The sequence below is a fragment of the Chlorocebus sabaeus genome, chromosome 22, assembly GCF_047675955.1.
Source record: "Chlorocebus sabaeus isolate Y175 chromosome 22, mChlSab1.0.hap1, whole genome shotgun sequence".
NCBI lineage: Eukaryota > Metazoa > Chordata > Mammalia > Primates > Cercopithecidae > Chlorocebus > Chlorocebus sabaeus.
The window spans coordinates 91853523-91880320 of record NC_132925.1 but is presented as its reverse complement, the minus strand read 5'-3'; the positions used below and the strand labels follow the sequence as shown (position 1 = coordinate 91880320).

Sequence of the window (26798 nt, the reverse complement as noted above, 5' to 3'; positions counted from 1 at the left end):
AGAGTAAATCCTAGAATAGCTGCTATTGCTAACAGAAGGCTTTCTGGAAGCCTTATAGAAATCCTGTGGTGGCTCACAGAAGGGCTTCTCATAGCTGAGGTATGCATATAAGAGAAATACAGAAATACGACAAATCTAGTAACTACCTCCAATGCAATAATATGAATCAAATGTATGGCCCAGTTAAGACCACACGTGTAGGATACAATGGGATTGATCATTAGAAGTCAACTCATTTGGGTTAGCAGTGTTGGCCTGATCACAATTGCAAAGTAAATGCAGGTATTTATGAAAATAAAACAGGCAACTCTCACGTCAGCTACTTAAGAAAATATTTATATCGTATATCCCTGGGACTCCTGCTACTGCTTTGAGAATTTTGCTCACTACAAAGACATTGGGGCAGGGGGTTCGTGCTGGTTATGAGACAGGAACCCACAGGAACTCAGTGCTAACTGAAAAAATATCAAAACCCTAGTAAAGAGCTAAGAGTTTAGTTAGAAGTAAATTTCAAAAGCAACAGTTAAGGGAAAGATAAAGGAAACACACTAGGGGCAAAATTAGTAACTCCTAATTTGTTGCTCATTGGCTTCCTAACATTGAACTGTAGAAAGCTAAATGTAATGTGATTCAGGGAAGAGATCTGCTGTTTTAAAGACTTGTAGTGGCCAAATTCCTCCCATGTAACATATTTTGGTGATTATTATTCTGCATCTACAAAAGTATTTTAAGGTTGATCCAGTTTTGTGTGGTACAGCTCCAATAAATATTCAAAAAAAAATCAAAGGAAACTCATTATTCTCCTTCCATTGTTGGAGATTTTACATGGCAATGTCCTGGGTTTAAACGCATCCAACAAGAACACTACCACCCTCAGAAATAATTTATATGCTTCCATTAATAATGCTCTTCAAAGGAGATTATCAAGGTGTTCATTGTAAGTGCATCACCTACATATTTGGAGAATCCTGGGAATCACTTACCTGTAGTATCGCTCCCTTCTATTCCATGACCACCATTGGCTAGCAGTGTTGGTTTAGAAGATGGAGTATCTGCAACAATGACAAATAATTACCCATTGTGACAGACAGAAAAATGAAAAACAGATTCAACTACTGTCTTATTACTGGAGTTTTTCTCACTCTTTGTAGCATTAGGTTAAAGCAATTAAAAACTGTTCAAAATTTAAAGATTTAATAAAAGGAAACCCAGAAACAGAACAGAGCAGAATCATTAATTCCTAGGGCACCCAAGCTCTTCTAAGTACCAGTTCCACAGGAGAGCCCTTCATAATAGCAAGTCTAAATCTTTTTCATTCTGCAAATTGTCAAAGATTACCATTAAATTCAGTAAAACCATCATGGAGCAACACAGGTTTAGTATCAGCAATTCAAATCCAAATCAAACGCTCCAAGAATATGAGGGCATTTGTTTTATTATTATTTTTGAGATGGGGTTTTGCTCTTGTCACCCAGGCTGGAGTGCCGTAGTGCGATCTTGGCTCACTGCAACCTCCGCCTTCTGGGTTCGAGCGATTCTCCTGTCTCAGCCTCCCGAGTAGCTGGGATTGCAGGCACCTGCCACCATGCCCAGCTAATTTTTGTATTTTTAGTAGAAATGGGGTTTCACCATGTTGGCCAGGCTGGGCTCAAACTCCTGATCTCAGGTTATTCACTGCTTTGGCCTCCCAAAGTGCTGGGATTACAGGTGTGATCCACTATGCCCGGCTGAGGCCATTTATTAATTACTTATTAATTCCCACACAGGAAATCCAGGGTACCATCATTGCTTCTGGATGAGGACTGCATCAGCTGGAGGTAACCAGATGTACTTCTGGAAGCAGAGGACTCCTTTTCTTTTTAAAAGGAAATTAGTTGTATTTCATTCCCTAATGACTAAGGATGTTGAGCATCTTTTCATGTGTTTCTCTGCCATCCCTTTGTCTTCTTTGGTGACTTGAATGGTCAAAATTTTTGACGATTTTAAAATTGAACTGTTTATTTTCCTACTATTGAATTTTGAAAATTCTTTATGTATTCCAAGTATCAGTCCTTTATCAGATAAATTTTGTAAAAATTTCTTCCCTGTTTTTAACTTACACTGTATTTTCATTTACTTAACTGTGTCTTTAAAAGAGCAAAAGTTTTTAATTTTTATGAAGTAGCTCACAGGATTTTTTTCCCCACATTTTCCTCTAGAAGTCTCATAGTTTTCATATTTACATTTCACATTGAGGCCTATGGTACATTTGGAGTGAAATTTTGTATATGGTATAATGATGTGGGTCTAAGTTTCTATTCCTGTACATTGACACCTAATTATTATAGAATCATTTGTTGAAAAAGTCATCTGTATTCTATCAAATTGCCTTTGCACCTTTGTAAAAAAAATCAACTGACCATATTACATTTAGGTTTATTTCTGGGCCGTGCTGTTCCATCAATTTATAAGTCTATCCATTTTGCCAATACCATCCTGTCTTGATTACTGTATTTGTCTTGAGAGGCAGTCTCTCTCTGTCACCCAGCCTGGAGTGCAGTGGCGCAATCTTGGCGCACTGCAACCTCCACCTCCTGGGTTCAAGAGATTCTCCTGCCTCAGCCTCCCCAAGTAGCTGAGATTACAGGCATGTGCCACCACGTCCAGCTAATTTTTTTTGTATTTTTAGTAGAGACGGGGTTTCACTATGTTGGCCAGCTGGTCTCGAACTCTTGACCTCAGGTGATCCGCCTGCCTCAGTCTCCCAAAGTGCTGAGATTACAGGCATGAGACACCATGCCCAGCCATAAGTCTTAAAAATAAGGTAATATGAGCCCTCCAACTTGGGTCTTTTCCAAAAATGTTTTTGTTTGTTTTGTTTTGTTTTGTTTTTGAGACAGGGTCTCATTCTGTCACTCAGGCTGGAGTGCAGTAGTGCGATCGAGGCTCACTGAAGCCTCGACCTCTCAGGCTCAAGCGATCCTCCCACCTCAGCCTCCCAAGTAGCTGGGCCCAAAGGTGCACGCTACCACGCCTGCCTAATTTTTCATTATTATTATTTTTTGGAAAAACGGGGTCTCCCTATGTTTCCCAGATTGGTCTCAAACTCCTGACCTCAAGCAAATCTCCCACCTTGGCCTCCCGAAGTATTAGTATTATAGGCATGAGTCACTGCGCCTGGCTTTGTTTTGTTTCTTTGCTTTTCCATATAAATTTTAGAATCAGTTTTTGATTTATACTAAAATTCTTGATGGGATCTTACATGCAATTGCATATAAGACTATATAGATCAATTTGGGGATGTACAACTTTTTCTTAAAGTCTCTGACTATATCTAACATTTTAGCAACCAGCCTAGCTCTGCAGTCACCTTGCTGATCCAAGAATTTAGAGATATTATTCCTAAGACAATAAGTAAATACCTACAATATATGCTGCTAAAATAAAAAATGCAAGATTTTACTTTGGAAGACCACAAACATGCTGTCCAACCCCTTAGTCCTCATAAATACAAGGCAGAAAACTTTCATACAAGCTTCTTATTGAAAAGATCATTCATTCTGTTACTTAAGAGGAATGGCCAAAGAGAACAATCTAAAAGAACAAGACAGTCCAAAACCAGAATATAATTTAAATAAAAGAAGGAAATAAAGGAAGGAAAGACAATTTCTGGAATTCTGTTAAATACCCACTATGTAACATATACCCTGCCAAGTCTTCACAAACTGCATTTTACTTATCCAGAGAGATGCCATAAATATGCTCCATCTCACATTTGGCATAAGTAAATTCCCTTTCACATTCACACAATAAATTTATAAGGTTTATTCTTCCTCGCTCAAGAAAGAATGCATATTTTTTAAAACTTGCTTCATTTAAAAAATGCATATTATAAGAAAATGGAAATTACAAAAACTGATATCCTGCGACTGGTATAAGAGCAGCTCCTAAAGTGATAAAACCTTTTAAAATTTGATAACCAGTGTTGACAAGGGTAATTTCATTACATCATCTGGGGGAATGTAAACAGGAACAACCTTTTTATGAGACAAATTGGCAGCCTATCAAATTCTGCAATACTCAACTCAACAATCCGTTTTAGGTATTTAGTTCACAAAGAGACATAAAAGTATAAAAAAGTGAATATAAACAGAATATTTATTATGGCATTGCTTGAAAACAGCAAATGTCCACCAACAGATTCACTATAATATTGTAAAATAGTATACAGTAATAAAAGAAATGAGAGCACTTAGTGTTACTGATACGGGAAGATAACAGGCATCTAATAGCTAAATATAGACAAAGGCCAGGACACCCTAGGGTGTGTCCGTAGTCCCATCTATTAGGGAAGCTAAGGCAGAGGGGTGTCTTGAGTCCAGGAATTTGAGACCAGCCTGGGCAACATAGTGTGACCCCCAACTCTAAAAAAAATAAAATAAAATAAAATAAAATAAAATAAAATAAAATAAAATAAAAATTAGCTGGGTGTGGTGGCACACGCCTATAGTATTTATCTCTTAATAAAAAATAAATAATAAAAAAAAAGAACCTGGCCGGTGCAGTGGCTCAAGCCTGTAATCCCAGCACTTTGGGAGGCCGAGGCAGGTGGATCACTTGAGGTCAGGAGTTCGAGACCTGCCTGGCCAACATGGTGAAATCCCATAACTACTAAAATACAAAAAATTAGCCAGCATAGTGGCGTATGAATCACAACTACTCCAGAGGCTGAAGCACAAGAATTGCTTGAATCTGGGAGGCAGAGGTTGCAGTGAGCTGAGATTGCGCCACTGCACTCCAGCTTGGGCGACAGAGCAAGACTCCTTCTCCAAAAAAAAAAAAAAAAAAAAAACTTCATTCCCATATATTAACCTATGTGATTAGGGTTTCTTCACTATGATAGCTACAAAAACAGGAAAAATTTCTCAATCCTATTTCATCGGAGAAAGAAATATTCATCCACAGACCCATGATCTAACTGAGAAAAATAACAGATCCCATCATCTCATAAGAAAAGCATTTCAAATAAAATTCAACTTTTATAGTAATAACATCAAAAATTACAACGTATGTGGGCCAGGCACAGTGGCTCATGCCTGTAATCCCAGCAATTTGGGAAGCCAAGGCGAGCGGATCACTTGAGGCCAGGAATTCAAGACCAGCCTGGTCAACATAGTGAAGCCCTGTCTCTACTCTTCTTGAGGAAACAAATAGGATTAAGTGAAAATGAAGGGAGATTTAAAAAATACATAATACATGTGATCGACTGATAAATTTCCTCTGGACCAAGTTAAAATACAGAACCTTATTGTTACAGGAACTTTAAAAATTAAAATTTAAGTTTACATACGTATTTAGTAGCAGAAACATGGTAACACAAGAAAAAAATTTCAAGCATAAAAATGTATTACATTAGGATAAAAGTCTGAGACATGTTATGGAAATAAGAGTTCAAGGACTCAAAAGAAGAATTTAAATTTCCAATGATAAAGAACAGCTTGTTCGTATATTTTTAAACTAGATGATGGAAATCAAAATGCTCTATATTTAGAAGCATTTGGATACATTTAGCAGAATGAGGTAACTTATTTTTATGTGGCAAAAGTAAAACATTCTCAAAATTACATGTTTTATGACTAAACTTTTGCTACAAAATTTTAGACGTAAACTTAATGTACAAAGAGACAGAATTTCTCAGAATTCTGAGTATGTGACCAAAAGTTAAGACCACTACTTTAGACCAAGTTAAAAAGAAAGCTTCATATATACAGACAGAAAATTTTCTAAGATAATAATAAAATTCATACAGGTTGATTTCATTTGTGTGAAACTAAAGCCACTAAATTTTTTATTGTATGTTTGTAACTGCAAAGAACAAAGTCTTAAAAGATCTACCCTTCTTGAGGAAATAAGTAGGATTACATGAAAATGAAGAGAGTTGTTCTTTGTTTTTTGTTTGAGACAAAGTCTAGTTCTATCGCCAACACTGGAGTGCAGTGGCGCAATCTCGGCTCACTGCAACCTCTGTCTCCCAGGTTCAAGCGATTCTCCTGTCTCAACCTCCCAAGTAGCTGGTAGCTGGGACTACAGGCACACACCATCACTCTCAGCTAATTTTGTATCTTTATTAGAGACAGGTTTTCACCACATTGGCCAGGCTGATCTCAAACTCCTGACCTCAAGTGATCTGCCTGCCTTAGCCTCCCAAAGTGTTAGAATTACAGGTGTGAGCCATGGCACCCGGCAAAGATTCTGACTTAATTTTTAAGAGAGAGGGTTTTGCTCTGTTGCCCAGGCTGGTATGCAATGGTATAATCACGCCTCACTGTAACCCCAAAATGCTGGGTTCAAATGATCCTCCTCCCTTAGCCTCCCAAGAACATGGGACAACAGGTGTGCACCACCACAGTTGGCTATTTTATTTATTTGAGACGGAGTCTCCCTCTGTTGCCCAGGCTGGAGTGCAGTGGCACAATCTTGGCTCAATGCAACCTCCGCCTCCCAGGTTCAAGCGATTCTCGTGCCTCAGCCTCCTGAGTAGCTAGGGCTACCGGCGCATGCCACCATGCCCGGCTAATTTTTTGTGTTTTTAGTAGAAACGGGGTTTCACCATGTTGGCCAGGCTGGCCTCTAACTCCTGACCTCAGGTGATTCACCTGCCTTGGCCTCCCAAAGTGCTGGGATTACAGGAGTGAGCTACCACACCCAGGCAATTTTATTTTTAAAGACAGGGTCTCACTAAGTTGCTCAAGCTGGTCTCAAACTCCTGGGCTCAAGTGATACTCTTGCCTCAGTCTCCCAAGTAGCTGGGACTACAAGCGTGAGCCACCACGATCAGCCTCATCCACTGTGCTTTAATTCAATACTACTTTATTTATTTTGTTGCTCAAATTTTTCCAGTGTTGAAAACGGGGAACTCTTTCAGTTGACTCTTGTGTCCCTTTGACATACTATCTCTGTCATTGTGGGCTTTGGAGTATAACTCCTGAACAGTTTTTTTATAAATGATCTGTGCAATTAAAGGCAAATTTTTTTCCAGTGAAGAGCATAAATGAGAGATTTAATTGTGAATAATATGTATAATGGAAGTCTTATTTGCACATACCTGTTTACTTTCTCCCTGCCTTTTCTCCTGCCTCAGCCTCCCAAGTAGCTAAGACTACAGGCATGCATCACCACATCCAGTTAATTTTTTATTTTTTTTTTCTTTGTAGAGATGCAGTCTTGCTGTGTTGCTGGTTTTAAACTCCTGGCTTCAAGTACTCTTCCCACCTCTGCCTCCCAAAGAGCTAGAATTACAAGTGTGAGTCACCATGCCCAGCCTCCCTGATATTTTCGACCTAAAATGTGCAAAAGGGAATTTCTGATTCATAAAATGTGACTTTCATATAAGATGCAGCAGAACACATTTCAACCAGCTTGGAAACCAGAAAATTATTCAAAAGCTATTTGCTTAGATACTAAAATAGTACGTGAAAGTTGGATTAGGTGCAGGATATATATATAGCCTCAAAGTATCTCCTCACAAATTACTTATTCATTACACAGAGAAAAATATAAATTTTACAGTAAAGAGGCTGGGCGTGGTAGCTCATGCCTGTAATCCTAGCACTTTGGGAGGGTGGGGAAAGCAGATGGCTTGAGCCCAGGAGTTCAAGACAAGCCTGGGTAACATCGCAAAACTCTGTCTCTATAAAAAAAAAAAAAAAAAAAATACAAAAATCAACCAGGTGGCCAGGGGTGGTGGCTCACGCCTGTAATCCCAGCACTTTGGAAGACCGAGGCAGGCAGATCACATGAGGTCAGGAGTTCAAGACCAGACTGGCCAACATAGTGAAACCCCGTCTCTACTAAAAATACAAAAATTAGCCAGGTGTGGTGGCGTGCACCTGTAATCCCAGCTACTCGGGAGGCTGAGGCAGGAGAATCACTTGAACCCAGGAGGCAGAGGTTGCAGTGAGCCGAGATCGTGTCACTGCCTTCCAGACTGGGAGACAAAGTGAGATTCTGTCTTTAAAAAAAAAAAAAATTAACCAGGCATGGTGGTGCATGCCTGCAGTCCCAGCTACTTGGGAGGCTGAGGCTGGAAGACTGCTTGAGCCTGGGAAGGTCAAGGCTGCAGTGAGCCATGATTGTGCCACTGCACTCCAGCTAGGGTGACAGAGTAAGACCCTGTCTCTAAATAAATAAATAAAATGTTTTTTTCTTTTTAATTACAAAAAAAAATACAGTAAAGAAAACAGACACTAACAAGTGATGAAAGTTATTACCACCAATAATGTGATATAGTGACATCATGTGCTTCCTGATGTGGTGCACTTAGGACACACATCATATTTACATAGTACTACTGCCAAAAATGTGTAACTTGCATCTAATTATGAGAAAATGCCAGGCAAACCCAAATTAGGGGACTTCTAAAAAATAACTTGCCCATACTATTCAAAATATTAAGGTCATGAAAGACAAAGAAGAGCTGAGGAACTGTTCCAATTAAAGGAGACTGAAGAGACATGAAAACTAATGTGATTCCAGATTCAACTGCAGACAAGAAGAAAAAAATTAGAAAGGAAAGTGTTAAATCTGTTGGGACAACTGATGACAATGAAATAAGGTTCGTGGATAGACAGGAGTATCTCATCAACATTTAACTTCTGATTTCTATCGTCATATTCTTGTAATGTGCAAATGCCTAGTTCTTTGGGTAAACAGGTGTGAGTTCTGCAATATGTTCTTAAATAATCCAAGGGGAAGGAAGTATATGTAAATATAAAGAGAATGATAAAGCAAATGTGCAAAACAGTAACAATTAATAAACCCAAGTAAAGGGTACATGGTAGGTTCTTGGCTCTATTCTTGCAGTGTGAAGTTTAACAAAGTCATTTGCTTGCAGAATATTATTTAAGAGATGGGGTCTTTTGGGTCTTGCTATGTTACCCAGGCTGGACTCAAACTCCTAGGCTCAAGCGATTCTCCCTCCTACTAAGTAGCTCGGGTGGGGCTACCGGTACATACCACTATCCTGGCTTGCTTGCAGAATATTTTTAGCAATGAAGTGTTTTTTGTTTTTTGTTTTTTTTTTTGAGATGGAGTCTCATTCTGTTCCTCAGGCTGAAGTGCAGTGGCACAATCTCAGATCACTGCAACCTCCACCTCCTGGGTTCAAGCAATTCTCATGTCTCAGCCTCCTTAGTAGCCGGGATTACAGGCGCACGCTATCACACCTGGCTAATTTTTGTATTTTTAGTAGAGACGGGGTTTTGCCACATTGGCCAGGCTGGTCTCAAACTCCCGACCTCAGGGGATCCATCTGCCTCGGCCTCCTAAGTACTGAGATTACAGGCATGAGCCCCCGGGTCCTGGCCCCCTGCTTTTCTTTCAGGCCAGGGTATTATTATTATGAACTATACATTTTGGTACAACATTTTTTTCTCCAAAAAGAACTATTAGTTATGAGATAAAAGTCTATCTTCAAATCAAAGTCAGAAAATAACTATTTTTGCAAAAATGTCACACTAATTTTTTATGCATAGATATAAACTTCCCTAAATATGATCATGAGACTACTAAGAGGGTTTAGGATTAGACAAGTACATCTACCCTAAATAAATATCTACCATTTTGGAGACACAATTGCTTGTTAGTCTGCACATTAACCCAAACCTGAACAAACTGACAAAAAAACCCATTTCAATTCAGTGTAATAAGATTCTCTTGCCTCAGCCCCGAGTAGCTGGGATTACTGGTGCGCACCGCCATGCTTGGCTGATTTTTTGTATTTTTAGCAGAGACGAGATTTCACCATGTTGGTCAGGCTGGCCTCAAACTCCTGACTTCGTGATCTGCCTGCCTCGGCCTCTCAAAGTGCTGGGATTACAGTCATGAGCCACTGTGCCCAGCCAGAACAAGGGTTTAAAATGAGAAGATCCGGTAGCTCACGTCTGTAATCCCAGCACTTTGGGAGGCCTAGGAGGAAGGGCTGCTTGAGGCCAGGAGTTCAAGACCAACCTGGGCAATAGAGCAAGACCACATCTCTATTTTAAAAAGATTGTTTTAGTTGTTTAATGATCAAATGCAACCCTCTCATTTCTAATACTTAAGCTTCACCTGGGATGTGAGACTAAATGCAATAATATAGGATGTCAACTGTACAGTGCTAAATAGCTGTTGTTATTCTCACGTTATTAGCTATTGTTATTCTCACAGTTATTAACCATATGTTGATCAACTATAAATTTGCTATCAACCAACTATAGAATAACTGTAGGTTGATCAAGAAACTTTACCAGAATAAAATAAAATGAAAGCAAGAAGAGGTTAGAAAGGAAGAAGAGAAGCTGGATTCTACTATACATACATCATCTCACAATCTAAAAATATAAGCCCAGGAGAGAATAAAAAACAATGCAACAACACTAAAAACAATAAGGTTGTCAAGTAGAAAAAAGGCTTGCGTATTTCCCTGCCAGATAAGACATACTGGACCCTAATCATTGGAATGCTGCACATTACTGGACAAGTCCTAATTCAAAAGATGCTTATACTATGCTTTGTCACTGACTGACTTCCCCAGAGAACCCCCATTTCATGAAATGAAAACTTTCTCAGTGAAACACACACAGCATCCAAAATAGCATACTTTTTTTTAGAAACTAATCACATCCTCTGAGACATAGATATTCAAATTTACTTTCTTTTGTTGATTCCCTTTCCCCAGATGTCAGATTCCCACAGCAGGCAAATCAGCTTGGCAGAGAAGTAGCAAGAACCTGAGAAGGCATGTGTGCTGTGAGTCAGCCTTGGGCAAAACAGCCAGGTCTCAACGCAAGGGAACTCTCTGGTGCTGTCAGACCCATGCCAACACTGCCCTCTACTGGTCAGCTAAGCTGGTTGCAATTTTCTGCAAAAGAAGGGATCAGTCTGTTAAGAAGAAATTCTGCAGTATCTATTAAGAGTCGTTACTTAGGCCCTTTTCCGTGGATTAGTGTTTCTCAATCATGCATATGCATCCGAGTCACCTATTAAGGCTTGTTAAAACAGACTGCTGGTGTGTGGCAGGGTGTGGTGTCTCCCACCTGTAACCCCAGCACTATGGGAAGTCAAGGCAGGAGGATCATTTGAGCCCAGCAGTTCAAAACCAGTCCAGTCCAGGCAACACAGTGAGACTTTGTCTTTACTAAAAATGCAAAAAACTTAGCCAGGCCACTGCCCTATGTTAATTTCTTATTCTGTGGGCATAAGCTTTTAGCTTCAAAGGCCTTAAGGAATGCTAAGGAGAAAGCATTTTCTCAACTTCAGAAGAACTATTTAATCACACAGAGAACAGAAAAATTAAGTGATTTGTTCCATAAATGTGCTATTTGTGTCTGAGGGGCAATACTGTGCTACATGATCATCTGAAAGAACAAGAGTCACAGATGTGTTGCTTCGTCATTCACACCTAAGAGAAAGCTTCTATCTTGTGTCTCCCTCACCTAGAAAATAGGGCCATATAATGCTGATAATGAAGAATTAAGGAAAACACCATTTTTCAAGGAAAAAAGTCAGGTAGTACATAATTTTCTTTCTTTTTTTTCTTATTACAGCCATGGTACAAAACAAGTAGTATATATATCCTGAAAAAGTATTTGAGAATTGTTTCCCAAGGTGATAGGCATTTTAGAAGAAGAGTTTGACACCAATTTTATTTCTAAGTATTGGTATTTAGATGGTTGACACAGACAATGCTAAGATAAAATACTTGTAGAAGCAAGAATAAGTTGAAGTGCAAAAGGAAATGAGTATACTATATCCACAGAAAAGGAATAAAGGTTGGGGGGTTCTTGTGTTGCCAGGTATGAAGGCAGAAATCATACTTAGAGAAAAAAGCAATTTTTCTGCTTTGTGATAAATGCCATAAAAGCAGTCCTGCTTTCTTACTTCTTATTTTACAAGTTGAAGACAATTAGGGTGGACATGTAAGAATTAAAGGAAATAAAACATCATTGTTCAAAGAGTTCTATTATGTGTAACCTACTCAACCATCCCTTCTATATCTAGAGGCAAGAAAATGGTTGATAAACTTCCACTGGTTGGCCTAAGTAAGCCTGTTGTAAGAACATATCAAGAGCACTAGGGTGGGTGCAGTGGCTCACACCTGTAATCCCGGTGCTTTGGGAGACTAAGGCAGGAGGATCGCTTGAGGCCATGAGTTCCAGACCAGCCAGAGGAACATAGTCAGACTCTGTCACTACAAAAAATAAAAAGATAAGCAACGCACGCGCACCTGTAATCCAAGCTATTCAGGAGACTGAGGCAGGAGGAACCTTTGAGCCCAGGAGTTAGTTACATGTTGCAGTAAGCTATGATTGTGCCACTGCACTCCAGCCTAGGCGACATGGAAAGACCCTGTCTTTTTTTTTTTTTTTTTGAGACGGAGTTTCACTCTTGTTGCCCAGGCTGGAGTGCAACAGCGCGATCTCGGCTCACAGTAACCTCTGCCTCCCAGGTTCAAGTGATTACTCTCGTCTCAGCCTTCTGAGTAGCTGGGATTACAGGCACCCACCACCACGCCTAGCTAATTTTTTTCTGTTTTTAGTAAAGACAGGGTTTCACCATGTTAGCCAGGCTGGTCTCAAACTCCTGACCTCAGGTGATCCACCCGCCTCAGTCTCCCAAAGTGCTGGGATTACAGGCATGAGCCACCGCAGCCGGTAAGACCCTGTCTTTTTAAAAAAAAAAAAAAAGTATCAGCGATCAGCAATAGTTTACTGAACCTCATCTAAGAACAAAATCAAACTTAAAGTTAGATGTATAATAAAACGTTAATGAAGTCTAGGGGGCCTTCCATCACTTCTAAAGACGTATTCAGAAGAACAGCTTGTTTAGAATGTTCTCCAGGAAAAACCCAAATATGAAACCTGTCATTATGGCAAAAACCATCAGTACGATAATGTATAAAAATCAGACCCACAGCAGAGAAGTCTCCATTCATAAAGAACTCACTAATTGCACAAGACTTCTACAAGGATAAATAAGGCGGCTCCTTTCAATTTTCTTCTTTGATGTCTCCAAACAGCCATCACCCCTTCCTTTTATTCTTAGTTAAGACTTGTACAACTTTTAGGAAGCTGGTATGGAAAAAATGCAGTAATTTCTAATCTATTGTAATTATAAACTTTATTATTATTATTTTTAGAGACGGGGTCTCTCTCTGTCACCCAGGCTGCAGCATAGTGGTGCTATTATGGCTCACTGCAGCCTTGACCTCTGGGGCTCAAGTGATTGCCTTCTACCTCAGCTTCCTGAGTAGCTCAGACTACGGGCACACACTACCATGCCCAGCTGTAATCATAAAAACTTTAAACACGGTATCTTCAAAGAGTTCGTGGAAAATGCATTCTATGAAAAACCATTCATGGATTTCAAGGGAGTTTTTCTGCATCAAAATAACTCATACTCCATCTCTACTAAAAATACAAAAATTAGCTGTCATGGTGGCACATGCCTGTAAGCCCAGCTACTCAGGAGGCTGAGGCAGGAGAGTCGATTGAACCCAGGAGGCGGAGCTTGCAGTGAGCCAAGATTGTGCCACCACACTCCAGCCTCGGTGACAGAGAGAGACTCTGTCTTAAAAAAATAAAAATTAAATTAAAAAAGCTCATACTAACTTGTTATAACATGTCTGAACAGGATCTAGTTTGAAGCACTCAAAAGAATAAAACATCAGTTTGAAAAGAGCCCCTAACAAAGCAACATGAATCCTGCTAAAATTGAAGCAAAAGCAAATGGCAAATTTATGGTGAAGTTTGAATGAAAGAATGGTGAAATCATTGATGCTTTGTGTAAAGTTTATGGGGACAATGCCCCAAAGAAATCAGTAGTTTACACATGAATAACTTGTTTTAAGATACCAGCCAAATGCAGAGGTCCGTGCCTATAGTCCCAGCTGCTTGGAAGGCTGAGACAGGAGGATCACTTGAGCCCAGGAGTTCAAGGCTGTAGTGCTATGGTTACACCTGTGAATAGTCACTGTACTCTAATTTGGGCAACGTAGTAAGACCCTGTCTCAAAAAAAGAAAAAGAATAAAGGAGGAGATGATGTTGAAGATGAAGCCCACTGTGGCAGACCACCAATATCAATTTGAGAGGAAAAAAGAACGATCTAATTGAAGAGGACTGACAATTAGCAGAACCAATAGTCAATACCACAGACATCTCAATTGGTTCAGTTTATACAATTTTGGCTGACAAATTAAAATTGAGCAAACTTTCCACTCAACTGGTGCCAAAACGGTTGCATCCAGATCAGCTGCAAAGAGCAGAGCTTTCGATGTAAATTTTAAACAAGTGGGATCAAGACCCTGAAGCATTTCTTTGAAGAACTATAACAGGAGATGAAATATGGCTTTACCAGTATAATCCTAAAGACAAAGCACAATCAAAGCAATGGCTACCAAAAGGCGTAAATGCTCCAGTCAAAGCAAAAGTGGATCAGTCAAGAGCAACGACAAGAGTTTTTCAGGATGTTCAAAGCACTTTGCCTGTTGACTTTCTGGAGAGCCAAAGAATGATAACATCTTATTATGAGGGTGTTTTGAGAAATTCAGCCAATGCTTTAGCAGAAAAACACCCAGGAAAGCTTCACCAGAGAGTCCTTCTCCACCAGGACAATGCTCCTGTTCATTCCTTTCACAAAGATAATTTGTGACAGTTTTGATGAGAAATCATTAGGCATCTACCTCACAACAGTCCTGATTTGGTTCCTTCTGACTTTTTTGTTTTCTAATCTTTAAAAAAATCTTTAGTAGCGATGAAAAATTAAAAACTTAAACAAACAAAAAAAACTTTAAAGGGCATCCATTTTTCTTCATTTCTTCATTTTTCTTCATTTAATAATGTAAAAAAGCCAGGCACAGTGGCTCACACCCATAATCCCAGCACAAAAGAAGAACAAATAAATACTTACTCCAAAAAATTTGGATTCCTTAATGGAAAATGGGAAAGTCTATCTCTGTCTTAATCCATAATGGATGGTGGAGACATTTGTTCTCTGACTGACTAACATAAACAAAGAAAACTTAGTAAGAAGAAAGGAATGATAAGACGTACATATTGTAGCAACTAGTCATGGTTGAGATGCTCTTTCCATCCTAATATTAACTTACCCTCATCAGTCACAGGTAAAAGAAGCTAGCTGCTTTTCATTTTCTAATTTCCTTTAACTGTGCATTGTTTCCACCATCTGGGACTGAGACTAGGTGGATAAGGACAGTGAGGTGGTAGCAATAGATTTTCTTGTGCTTCATCTTGAGTGACTTGATCCATGTAACATTAACTTGGCCCAAGAGGAGGAAAGTTTTTAAGACATTAGTTTATTTATAAAAAATTAAATCCTCCCTGCTATTTTTGACATGTAAATAACTTAAAAGTTCAGGCCAGGCATGGTGGCTCATGCCTGTAATCCCAGCACTTTGGGAGGCCAAGGTGAGTGGATCACCTGAGGTCAGGAGTTTGAGACCAGCTAGGCCAACATGGCAAAACCCCATCTCTACTAAAAATACAAAAATTAGCCAGGCATGGTGGTGCATGCCTGTAACCCCAGCTACCGGGGGGGCTGAGGCAGGAGGATCACTTGAACCTGGGAGGCGGAGGATGCAGTGAGCAGAGATCATGCCACTGCACTCCAGCCTGGGCAACAGAGTGAGACTCTATCTCAAAAAAAAAAAAAAAAAAAACAACAACACAGTTCATTAACTCAGAAGACTACTCCAGAAACTGGCAAGTGGTTACTTCAGGAAGGAGAACTGCCTAGCTAGGGTGTAGGGATTGGGATAATTTGTTTTACTATATATCCCTTTGAACCAATTGGATTTTGTACATAATTTTAACATGCATTTGTTAGCCTGTTCAAAAAAAATATGAGTTTCTGGAAAATTGAATTAAAGGATAAAAGCATGAACTTTATTTCTCAACATAAGCTTTTTCAACGTCAAGACACTTTTGCAAGCAATTATAGCAACTTTTTTTTTTGAGACAGAGTCTTGCTCTGTCACCCAGGCTGGAGTGCAGTGGCACGTTCTCCACTCACTGCCACCTCCACCTCCTAGGTTCAAGTGATTCTCGTACCTCAGCCTCCCAAGTACCTGGGATTACAGGTGTACACCATTACTCCTGGCTAATTTTTGTATTTTTAGTAGAGGCCGAGTTTCCCCATGTTGGCCAGGCTGGTCTCAAACTCCCGACCTCAGGTGAGCTGCCTGCCTTGGTCTCCCAAAGTGCTGGGATTATAGGCGTGAGCCACTGCTCCTGGCCTGAAGTAAATATTTATATGGATATAATTAGATCTTAAACTCTCAGTACTTCTTTAAATGAGCTGTGGTCTGCCCCCTCCCCAAGACACAAATTAAACGTATATTAAGGAAGCAGGTTTTCTTCTTCCACTTAGGCTGTAGAAAGCCAAAAGAGATGTCACTCCCACCCTAACAACAAGAAACAGCGAGATCAACTACAAAAAACTTGAATTCATTGGAAAGCTACCTAGTAGTATGAAATCCAAAGAAAGACAAGCCCTTCCAGGAAATATGGGAGGTGAACACCAGCTCTCCTGTGTCACCGCATGTGCAGAACAGACACTGGGTACCCTACAAGCAGGTAAGAAAAATTCAAGTAAAAATTGTAGTGATTTGTTAAAGGTAAGTGAAGGCTAGCATGAGACTATGGGGTCCCTCAAATCCACAGACACAAAGGGAATTCACACTCATTTGCAAGATTGTCTTTGCAGATGTCTGCTGCATGCTCACAGGAAAGATTGGAAGCAGGGTGAGGGACCAGATAGAGTCTCCCTCCATGCTATAGACCTGGAGAAGGCCACCACCATTAAGGGAAAAGCATGAACTCCTCCTCCTGGGATCTTTCTCTCCTGGGGAAGGAGTACCAAACTCTGTCAGCCCCAGAGCACACCGGATGTAGCTAGGGAAAGAGTAATAGAAACATACTTTATAAACCTGAGAGAGGAGCAAGAAAAACTCATCCAGGATCCTACACCAATACCATTAGAAGACTCTACTACTGTGAGAAGGATAATACAATTGAGAAAGACCCAACCCATGAGATATAAGCACAGGATTAAGCACAAAATCGGACAATAAAAAAACAAACTCTGCCCACCACCTGGCTAGAACTCTTCTGATGAAAGAGGGAAAAGACAACGGACAAGGACCCCTCTGAGGCCTGGGTACACAGGGAAGGCTGAAAGAGTGGAGCAAGCACATTAAAGAAATACCTTCCGGCGCCTCAGTCCCCACTCTAAGCACAGAATTAAAGGGACTGAAGACAGTAGTACACTGAAGGCAATTATGGTAACAACAAAACCCAAAACTAGCTCAGCTCCTGTCTAAATTGACTAAACCCAAGAGACATGCCCATTTCCAAACATAAATACCTTTTGGCCTGAGCCTACTATTTTACGAGTGAGATCCAGCATTCAATCAAAAACTAAGATACACACACACACACACACACGCAAAATCAGACTGAGAGATGACCCAGATTTTCAAATTATCACACAGAGATTTAAAACAACTATGACTGGCCGGGCGTGGTGGCTCAAGCCTGTAATCCCAGCACTTTGGGAGGCCGAGACGGGCAGATCACGAGGTCAGGAGATCGAGACCATCCTGGCTAACCCGGTGAAACCCCGTCTCTACTAAAAAATACAAAAAACTAGCCAGGCGAGGTGGCGGGCGCCTGTAGTCCCAGCTACTCGGGAGGCTGAGGCAGGAGAATGGCGTAAACCCGGGAGGTGGAGCTTGTAGTGAGCTGAGATCTGGCCACTGCACTCCAGCCTGGGCGACAGAGCAAGACTCCGTCTCAAAAAAACAACAACAACAACAACAACAAAAAAACCCACTATGATTAATATGTTAAAGTCTACAGTAGAAAAGGTGGAAAACATACATGAACAGATGGGAAATTTTAGCAGAAATAAGGAAGCTCATAAGAAAGAGGCAAACAAATGCTAGAAATTAAAAACATAAAAGATGTTGAAGTAGATAATGCCACTGAAAGCTCATTATTAGATTCAACACAACTAGGAAAAGAATTGGGGAATTGGACGATAGGTCAAAAGCAAGTACCCAAAGTAAAACACAAACAGAAATAAAGAGAGAAAAAAACTAACAATGCATCCAAGAGATACAGGACACTATCCAACAATTTAACAAAAATATAACTGGAATCCCAGAAGGAGAAGAGAAAAAGAATGCGGCAGAAGAAATATTTTAAAAGATAATGGCCAAAAATTTCCCCGACTTAACCACTTCAGAAGCACAGATCAAGAAGCTCAGAGAAACCCAAGCAGAAAAATTCCAAAATATCATCTAAACACAACATAAACTGCTAAAAAACAAACATAAAGATAAAATCTTAAAGGCAGACACAGAGGAATTCACAAAGAAAATATTTTAAAATGTTTTTAAATAAATGAAAACAAAATACAACATATCAAAATCCATGGGACACAGCTAAAATGGTGATTAGAGGGTAATTTATAACATTAAGTAACTACATTAGAAAAGAAAGGTCTCAGATCAAAACCTGATTTGAGCTGTCACCTTAAGAAACCAGAAAAAGAATAAATCAACTTAAGTAAACAGAAGAAAGAAAAGAAATAAAGATATGAGAAGAAATGAAAAACAGAAAGATAATAGAAAAAAAAATTAATGAAACCAAAAGCTGGATATTTCAATACAATTGATAAACCTCTATCTAGACTTATCAAAAAATAAAAAGAAAAAAAGAAACATCACAAATGACTAATATAAGAACTGAAAGAGGGGATATAACAGATTCTTAAAAGCATATCTCCATTAGTTTGTAACATTTATGCCAGGAAACTGACCAAGGAATTCCTTGAAAGATACAAACTACCAAAGCTAACTTAAGAAATAGATAACCAGAATAGTTCTATGATCTTTGAAAGAAACTAAATTCCTAGTTTAAAAATCTGACAGAACATTCCAGGCCCAGATAGCTTTATTGATGAATTCTACCAAACACTGAAAAGAAGAAAAAAATATCAATTCTATGCAAACTATTCCAGAAAAGAGAAAGAAGGGAACACTTCCCAATTCATTTTATGAAGTCGGCGTGACCTCAATTCTAAAACTGGACAGAAGACATTATGAGAAAAATACAGACCAATTCCCTCATGAACACAGATACAAAAATACTCAACCAATTATTAGCACATCTGATCCAGGAAAAAGGGAAATTTCTCTTACAGGCTTTAATTATGCTTTAATCCTGACCTGGGATGACCCCAAAGACAACAAATGGCATCTGATTCCAGTCTAAATGAAGAAATATTAGGGTTAAAAGTTATCTACAGACTCATGAACACTCACTCAAAGGGTGGTAAGTCTACCTTCTCGGTTTCTAATAAAGAAATACACAGTTACTAGCCTATACTAAAAAAACTCAGCTCAATTCTTAGTTTCCAAGATTACGACCAAAGGCATAATCCCTAACCTGCTTTCTGAACATATGTAAGCAGTCTGGTTTGAATACTTACCTTCAACCTGGCTAGTTTCTGAGCATGGTTTCTTCTTTGACTCTGAGTTCCCGGTTTTCTCATCAACATCCAGGAGAGGAATATAGTCTGTTTTTCCAACAGTTTCTCCCACAACATCATCAAAGGCCTCTGCCTCTAGTGTGGCAATGAAGTCTCGCTTTATCTCTCCCTCAATGTCTGGAGATGGCTCTGTTAACGCATCTGCAAGACTGAGGTCGGCCATTCTGCACTGCTGCAACTGCCTGGTGAAGAAGAAAAAGATGTTTCATGTAATGAGCACTGCAAAAGGAAAAACATTTCTAGAAACTCTTGTCAATTGTTTGAAACAAACAAAAGAATCAAAATCTAAGATTTTACAGCCAGAAGCGGCTCCCTTATTTGAAAGATGAGAAAATTAAAGCTAAGAAATGGACAGTCTTACCCAAGGTAACTCACTGCTAGTTATTCTTTTCTCACATTTCTGGGGGTGGGGGGAGGTGGTGGTGGCAGGACAAAGCAATTGAAATTGTGTCCTTTCTATTTGTAAGAAAAGTGAGGTGCAAAAAAACCCACAATCAACATATCCAAAGCTATAGCCAGTAAGATTCAAATCAGGTCTTTACATAGTTACATTACTATCAGACAAATGAAATCAACTTTCTTGACCAAAGACTGTGAGTATGGGCCTTGGAGTAAGCACCTGCTTCTTCATGAATCACTTGTGGATAGCCCTGTCAACCAAACTACTTAGCTCTGCCAGCATAAAAAAAAAAAACACATTTCCCTCAATTAGCTAAGGGAAATGGTCCCTCTCTGCAGTCATGTATATTACCATTTTTACAGACTACCAGCTTCTTACTTACATAATCTGCAGTTAAAAAGTAATTCTACTGGCAGCCATAAAAAAGTCATGTCCTTTGTGGGAACATGGATGGCAAGCTGGAGGATATTATCTGCAGCAAACTAACGCAGGAACAGAAAACCAAATACCACATGTTCATTTATAAGTGGGAACTAAACGATGAGAACTTATGAATACAAAGGAGGAAACTGCAGACAGTAGGGTCTACTGGAGGGTGGAGGGTGGGAGGAGGGAAAGGAGCAGAAAAGATAACTACTGGGTACTGGGCTTAATTGAAATAATCTGTACAACAAACCCTTGTGACATGTGTTTACCTACACAACAAACCTTTACATGTACCCTTGAACCTAAAATAAAGTTTAAAAAAAAAAAAGTAAATCTACTGTAAGTAAACCATAGATGAATAGCCTAGAAAATACAGAAATAATGTAGTAAAAAGAGCCAAAAGGGCCAGGTGCAGTGGCTCACACCTGTAATCCCAGCACTTTGGGAGGCCAAGGCAGGCGGATCACTTGAGACCAGGAATTCAGTATCAGGCTGGCCAACATGGTGAAACCCCATCTCTACTAAAAATACAAAAATTAGCAAGGCATGGTGGTGGACGCCTGTAATCCCAGCTACTTATAAGGCTGAGGTAGGAGAATCGCTTGAACCCGAGAGGCGGAGGTTGCAGTGAGCCGAGGTTGCGCCACTGAACTCCAGCATGGGCGATGGAGTGAGACTCTGACACCCCCACCAAAAAAAAAATTAAAAAAAAAAAGAAGAAGAAGAGCCAAAGACCTGCAATAAATTGAGCACCATTCAAATGCAGGGCATAATAGGAAATAAAGTGTGCAAGGTACTACGCCTGCTTTCAAAGAGTCTAACAGAAACTCCAAGAGACTCCATAGGATAAGCTGACATACAAGCTATGGTGTTGACAAGGTAAATACAAGTCAAACAGATCCTTAGTTGCATAGTGTAATGGCTACTACTTGTGTTTGTCCAGAAATCTATTCTTCTATCTCCCCTAATACAAACCAATCCCTACCCCTATAGCATTTGGGACATGACTAGAGTTGGGTCAATCAGAAGTCAAGAAGAAGACAGTTGGAAAGGACCACTTACTGACTACACACTGGAAGAAACGTCCATGACAGCTATTTGGTTGCCCTCGTTGACTACTTCAAGTCTAAGTGAGCAGCTTTCATCTTTCTTTTGCCTAATTTAGTCAATCTATTTCTGTTGTTTACAATGGAAAAATCTCAACTAATAATACACAGTCTTTCTCCAACCCAAACTTGAAAAAGTCAAAATAGGCCGGGCGCGGTGGCTCAAACCTGTAATCCCAGCACTTTGGGAGGCCGAGACGGGCGGATCATGAGATCAGGAGATCAAGACCATCCTGGCTAACACGGTGAAACCCCGTCTCTACTAAAAAATACAAAAAACTAGCCGGGCGAGGTGGCGGGCGCCTGTAGTCCCAGCTACTTGGGAGGCTGAGGCAGGAGAATGGCCTAAACCCAGGAGGCGGAGCTTGCAGTGAGCTGAGATCTGGCCACTGCACTCCAGCCTGGACGGCAGAGCGAGACTTTGTCTCAAAAAAAAAAAAAGAGAGAAAAAGAAAAAGTCAAAATATATTATGATTCAAGTCACTTAATTGTCAGGCTTTCCTTTTAAGCTCTTCTCCACTGTCTACCTCTCTCCAACAAATGTACTTAGAAAAAAGAAACAGAATTAAAGCAAGGAATATGGTCCTATCTTCCTTCCTCCCTATTCTATCTTCATCTTTGTTCCCACACACTCCCCTCCTCCCACTTACATGGTGTGAGGCTACCATGATTACAAAACATGTATAAAGCAAATACTTTCAGACCCTGAAAAATCAGAATTCATCTTACCCTCAATTCCCAAATCCAACAAGCAAAGGGTGTTGCTATATATTAGAGTGGTGGCACAGAGGCTTAAGAATCAAGATCTGGGGCGAGGTGGCGGGCGCCTGTCGTCCCAGCTACTCGGGAGGCTGAGGCAGGAGAATGGCGTGAACCCGGGAGGCGGAGCTTGCAGTGAGCTGAGATCCGGCCACCGCACTCCAGCCTGGGTGACAGAGCAAGACTCCGTCTCAAAAAAAAAAAAAGAATCAAGATCTGACACCCAATTAGTAAGTACAGACAGGATAATTAAGGCCAGGGGCAAGATCTACATCTTCTAGGCAAGTGCTTAGAAAAAAAAGATAATATGTGTTCAGTACTCGGAATGCTGGCGATAGTTTGTCTCTACCTATATGGTGCTTAGTGAAAACATTCATTACATATTCTTTATATTATCTAAGAAAAAAATACAATACCAAGATTTGGAAAGACACTAAATAATCAATTATATTTACATAGACTTCCAAATAAAATCTTTAAAAATTTCAAATAAATTTAAGCCTTCTTCCATGTGCCTAACTTTATGAGTTTTCCTATTTGAGATAGCAACCTTAATTCCTCATCAATAATTTTAAATGATTATCTTTTCAAATTCTAGATAGTACCATCATACAAAAACGTAGTAGAAAGAGCTGTTTCTCTGATTTCTTTTCTTTTTGACATGGAGTCTCGCCTCACTGCAACCTCCACCTCCCAGGTTCAAGTGATCCTCCTGCCTCAGTCTCTCGAATAGCTGGGATTACAAGTACGCACTGCCACACCCAGCTAATTTTTGCATTTTTAGTAGAGACAGGGTGCCACCATATTGGTTAGGCTGGTCTCAAACTCCTAACCTCAAAGTGATCCACCCACCTTGGCCTCCCAAAGTGCCAAGATTATAGGTGTGAGCCACTGCACCCGGCCTGATTACTTTTCTAAAAGCAAATGTGATATTTAAATTTCCTGTGACTATACTAATGAGTTCCTAAATCATATCTTTTTATTTTTTATTTTTTTGAGACGGAGTTTCACTCTTGTTGCCCAGGCTGGAGTACAATGGCACCATCTCGGCTCACCACAACCTCCACCTCCCAGGTTCATGCGACTCTGTCATCGTAATACTTGGAATTTGATTAAGTTCATTTAGGTCTCAAAAAACGTCAAAAGATACTTGTAACCCAGGTGTGGTGGTATGCACCTGTAGTTCTAGCCTTTCAGGAGGCTGGGGCAGGAAGATTGAGACTAGGAGTTCCAAGCTACACTGTGCAATGATCACGTCTGTGAATAGTCACCACACTCCAGTGGGCGTGCAGCCATGATTGCCTCACTGCACTCTAGCCTGGGCGACAGAACTAGACTCCGTCTCAAAAAAAAAAAAAAAAGCCGGGTGCAGTGGCTCAAGCCTGTAATCCCAGCACTTTGGGAGGCGGAGACGGGAGGATCACGAGGTCAGGAGTTCGAGACCATCCTGGCTAACACGGTGAAACCCCGTCTCTACTAAAAAAATACAAAAAGCTAGCCCGGCGAGGTGGCTAGCGCCTGTAGTCCCAGCTACTCAGGAGGCTGAGACAGGAGTATGGCGTAAACCTGGGAGGTGGAGCTTGCAGTGAGCTGAGATCTGGCCACCGCACTCCAGCCCGGGCGACAGGCGAGACTCCGTCTCAAAAAAAAAAAAAAAAAAAAAAAAAAAAAATCACACTCTGAGCCAGGTGTGATGGTTTACACCTGTAATCCCAGCACTTTCAGAGGCTGAGGTGGGAGGATCGCTTGAGACTAGGAATTCAAAACCAGCTAGGCAACATACTGAGACCCTGCTTCTACAAAAACTAAAACAAATAAGCTGGGCACGGGGGCAGATGCCTACAGTCCTAGCTACTCAGGAAGCTGAGGTGTCACAACTGCTTGAACCTGGGAGGTTGAGACTGCAGTGAGCCATGACTGTGATGGTACCACTGTACTCCAGCCTGGATGACAGAGTGAGACCCTGTCTCAAAAAAATTTTAAAAATAAAAAAAATAAATAAATAGGGTGCAGAGGCTCAGGCCTGTAACCCCAACAATTTGAGAGCCTGAGGCAGCTGGATCACTTGAGGCCAGGAGTTCAAGACCAGCCTCACCAACACGGTGAAACCCCATCTCTACTAAAAATACAAAAATTAGCCAGGTGTGGTGGCGTGCACCTGTAATCCCAGCTACTTGGGAGGCTGAGGCATGAGAATCACTGGAACCTGGGAGGTAGAGGTTGCAGTGAGCTGAGATCGCACCACTGCACTCCAGCCTGGGTGACAGAAAATTTGTCTCAAAAAATAAAAATTAAATTTAAAAACTTTTAAGTAAATAAGTAAAAAATAAATCACACTCTGGCTGTTAACATTAAGGCCAAAAATAAATATACAAATAAATAAATAAATTAAACAAATTTAATTCCATTTAGAAATATCTAATAACTATAATAAAGTTAAATCCAATTTAATCAGTCTGTTAGAAGAAAAATAGCAACAAGAGCAAATTATGTCAAAGAAAGACATGCACTGAGAGAGTTTAATAATAGATGTCATAAAGAAGTTGTTGAATCCTCTCCGTAAAAAAGCAAATATGGGCCAGGTGCGATGGCTCACACCTGTAATCCCAGCACTTTGGGAGGCCGAGGCGGACGGATCACAAAGTCAGGAGATCAAGACCATCCTGGCTAACATGGTGAAACCTCCTCTCTATTAAAAATACAAAAAATTAGCCAAGCGTGGTGGTGCATGCCTGTAATCCCAGCTGCTTGGGAGGCTGAGGCAGGAGAATCGCTTGAACCCGGGAGGCGGAGGTTGCAGTGAGCCAAGATTGCGCCACTGCACTCCAGCCTGGGTGACAGAGTGAGACTCCGTCTCAAAAAAAAAAAAAAAAGGTATTAAATTGGACAAAACTGTTACGATCAGCCATTCCAAAGCACTGGACATTAATAAACTGTAGAACACAAGTTGAGAAGCTTTGTATTCTTGAAATCTGCTTGAACTTTGGTTAAGACCAGGAAGAGTCTATGGCCCTTTTGTCTAGAGCTGTTTCCACCCCCATCTTAGCCCACAGCCCAGTTTGGTCAGCAAGACTTACACTTTTGTTAGTATGATGGTTAATAATGAGCGTCAACTTGATTGGATTAAAGGATAAAACACTGATCCTGCGTGTGTCTGTGAGGGTGTTGCCAAAGGAGATTAACATTTGAGTCAGTGGGCTGGGGAAGGTAGACCCACCCTTAATTGGGTGGGCACCATCTAATCAGCCACCAGCGATCATAAAGCAGGCAGAAAAATATGAAGAGGGAAGATGGGCCTAGCCTCCCAGCCTACATCCTTCTCTCGCGCTAGGTACTTCCTGCCCTCAAACATTGGACCCCACGTTCTTCAGTTTTGGAACTTGGACTGGCTCTCCTAGCTCCTTAGCTTGCAGACAGCCTTTTGTGGGACCCTGTGATCGTGTAAGTCAATACTTACTAAATTTCCCCTTTTATATACATACATATATATCCTATTAGTTCTGTTCCTCTAAGAAAACTCTGACCCCAGACTAATACAGATTCTGGTACCAGGAGTGGTTCCAGAGGAACAGAATATTAAGGATAGAGTTCTTTTGTTGGTTTAGGGGTTTCTGGAGTTGGCTGCTTAATATTATTAGATCCAAAAATGCTAAGGACTCTACTTCTAGTAGCATGGAGAACATTGATAGTCCTTGGCGTGAACGGTTTAGAGAGTTATGCAAAATAAATGCATTTGACACTCCTGATTCACTGCTCATGAGAGGCAAGGACTTTAGTGACTCTATGCACAATACCTTTGGCCAGATGTGGAAAATCCAGGAACATAATGAAGCTGGTTGGTTGCTACTAAGTTCAGTGGACAAAGTGATGAAAGAAAATGATGAATGCAGGGATTCTGTTTCCTGGCTTCAGAAGCAGATACTAAGTCTCAAATCTGCTAAGATTGCCCTGAGTGAGAGTCTTAGCTCCTGTTGAGAAACAGCTGAAATTGTGGAAAAACAGACACAAGTTCTTATCATGTGAGTGGCTGACCTGCAACCAAAGATGCACGCACAGCCACCTGAGGTGTCTACTGCTAAAGTGAGGGCATTGATTGGAAAAGAACGGGACTCTGCAACTTGGAATGGGGATGTGTGGGAGGACCCTGACGAAGCTGGGGACACTGAGTTTGTAAACTCTGGTGAACCTTTTTTGCCAGAAGGAACAGCTTCCCCATTCCCCGCAGTGGCAACATATCCCCTTACTCCCCGCCATCAGCCTTTCCATCTTTGTCTAAGGAGACAAATCCTGAGCTGCCTGAGGCAAGAGTCATGGCCTCCCCTCAGGCAGTTGCCAGGCAAGATAATGATGATTTTCCTCAGAAGGTACCTGCAATACCCATTTGCTTCTAGACCTATAACTCTAGTCCTGCAGGTCCCTAGAGGTGAGGTTGAGAGTGCGACCCAGGAGGAGGTACGCTACACTCAAAAAGAACTGTTCTCAGCTGGGCACAGTGGCTCACACCTGTAATCCCAGC

At 40.6% G+C, this 26798-nt stretch overlaps 1 protein-coding gene across 10 annotated transcripts in view; it reads right to left on the bottom strand.

Annotated features, from left to right (window-relative positions):
* The window catches only part of MAP4 (microtubule associated protein 4), a 221976-nt gene that overhangs the window by 118508 nt on the left and 76670 nt on the right, over positions 1–26798 (bottom strand). For all 10 annotated transcript variants that reach the window (XM_073010256.1, XM_073010255.1, XM_073010254.1 and 7 more), the window contains 2 exons: positions 19532–19773; positions 984–1052 (listed from right to left, as the gene is read on the bottom strand). In XM_073010256.1, coding sequence (XP_072866357.1) covers positions 984–1052; positions 19532–19754 — 292 coding nt within the window. In that variant the 5' untranslated portion in view covers positions 19755–19773. The remainder of the gene's footprint in view (positions 1–983; positions 1053–19531; positions 19774–26798) is intronic.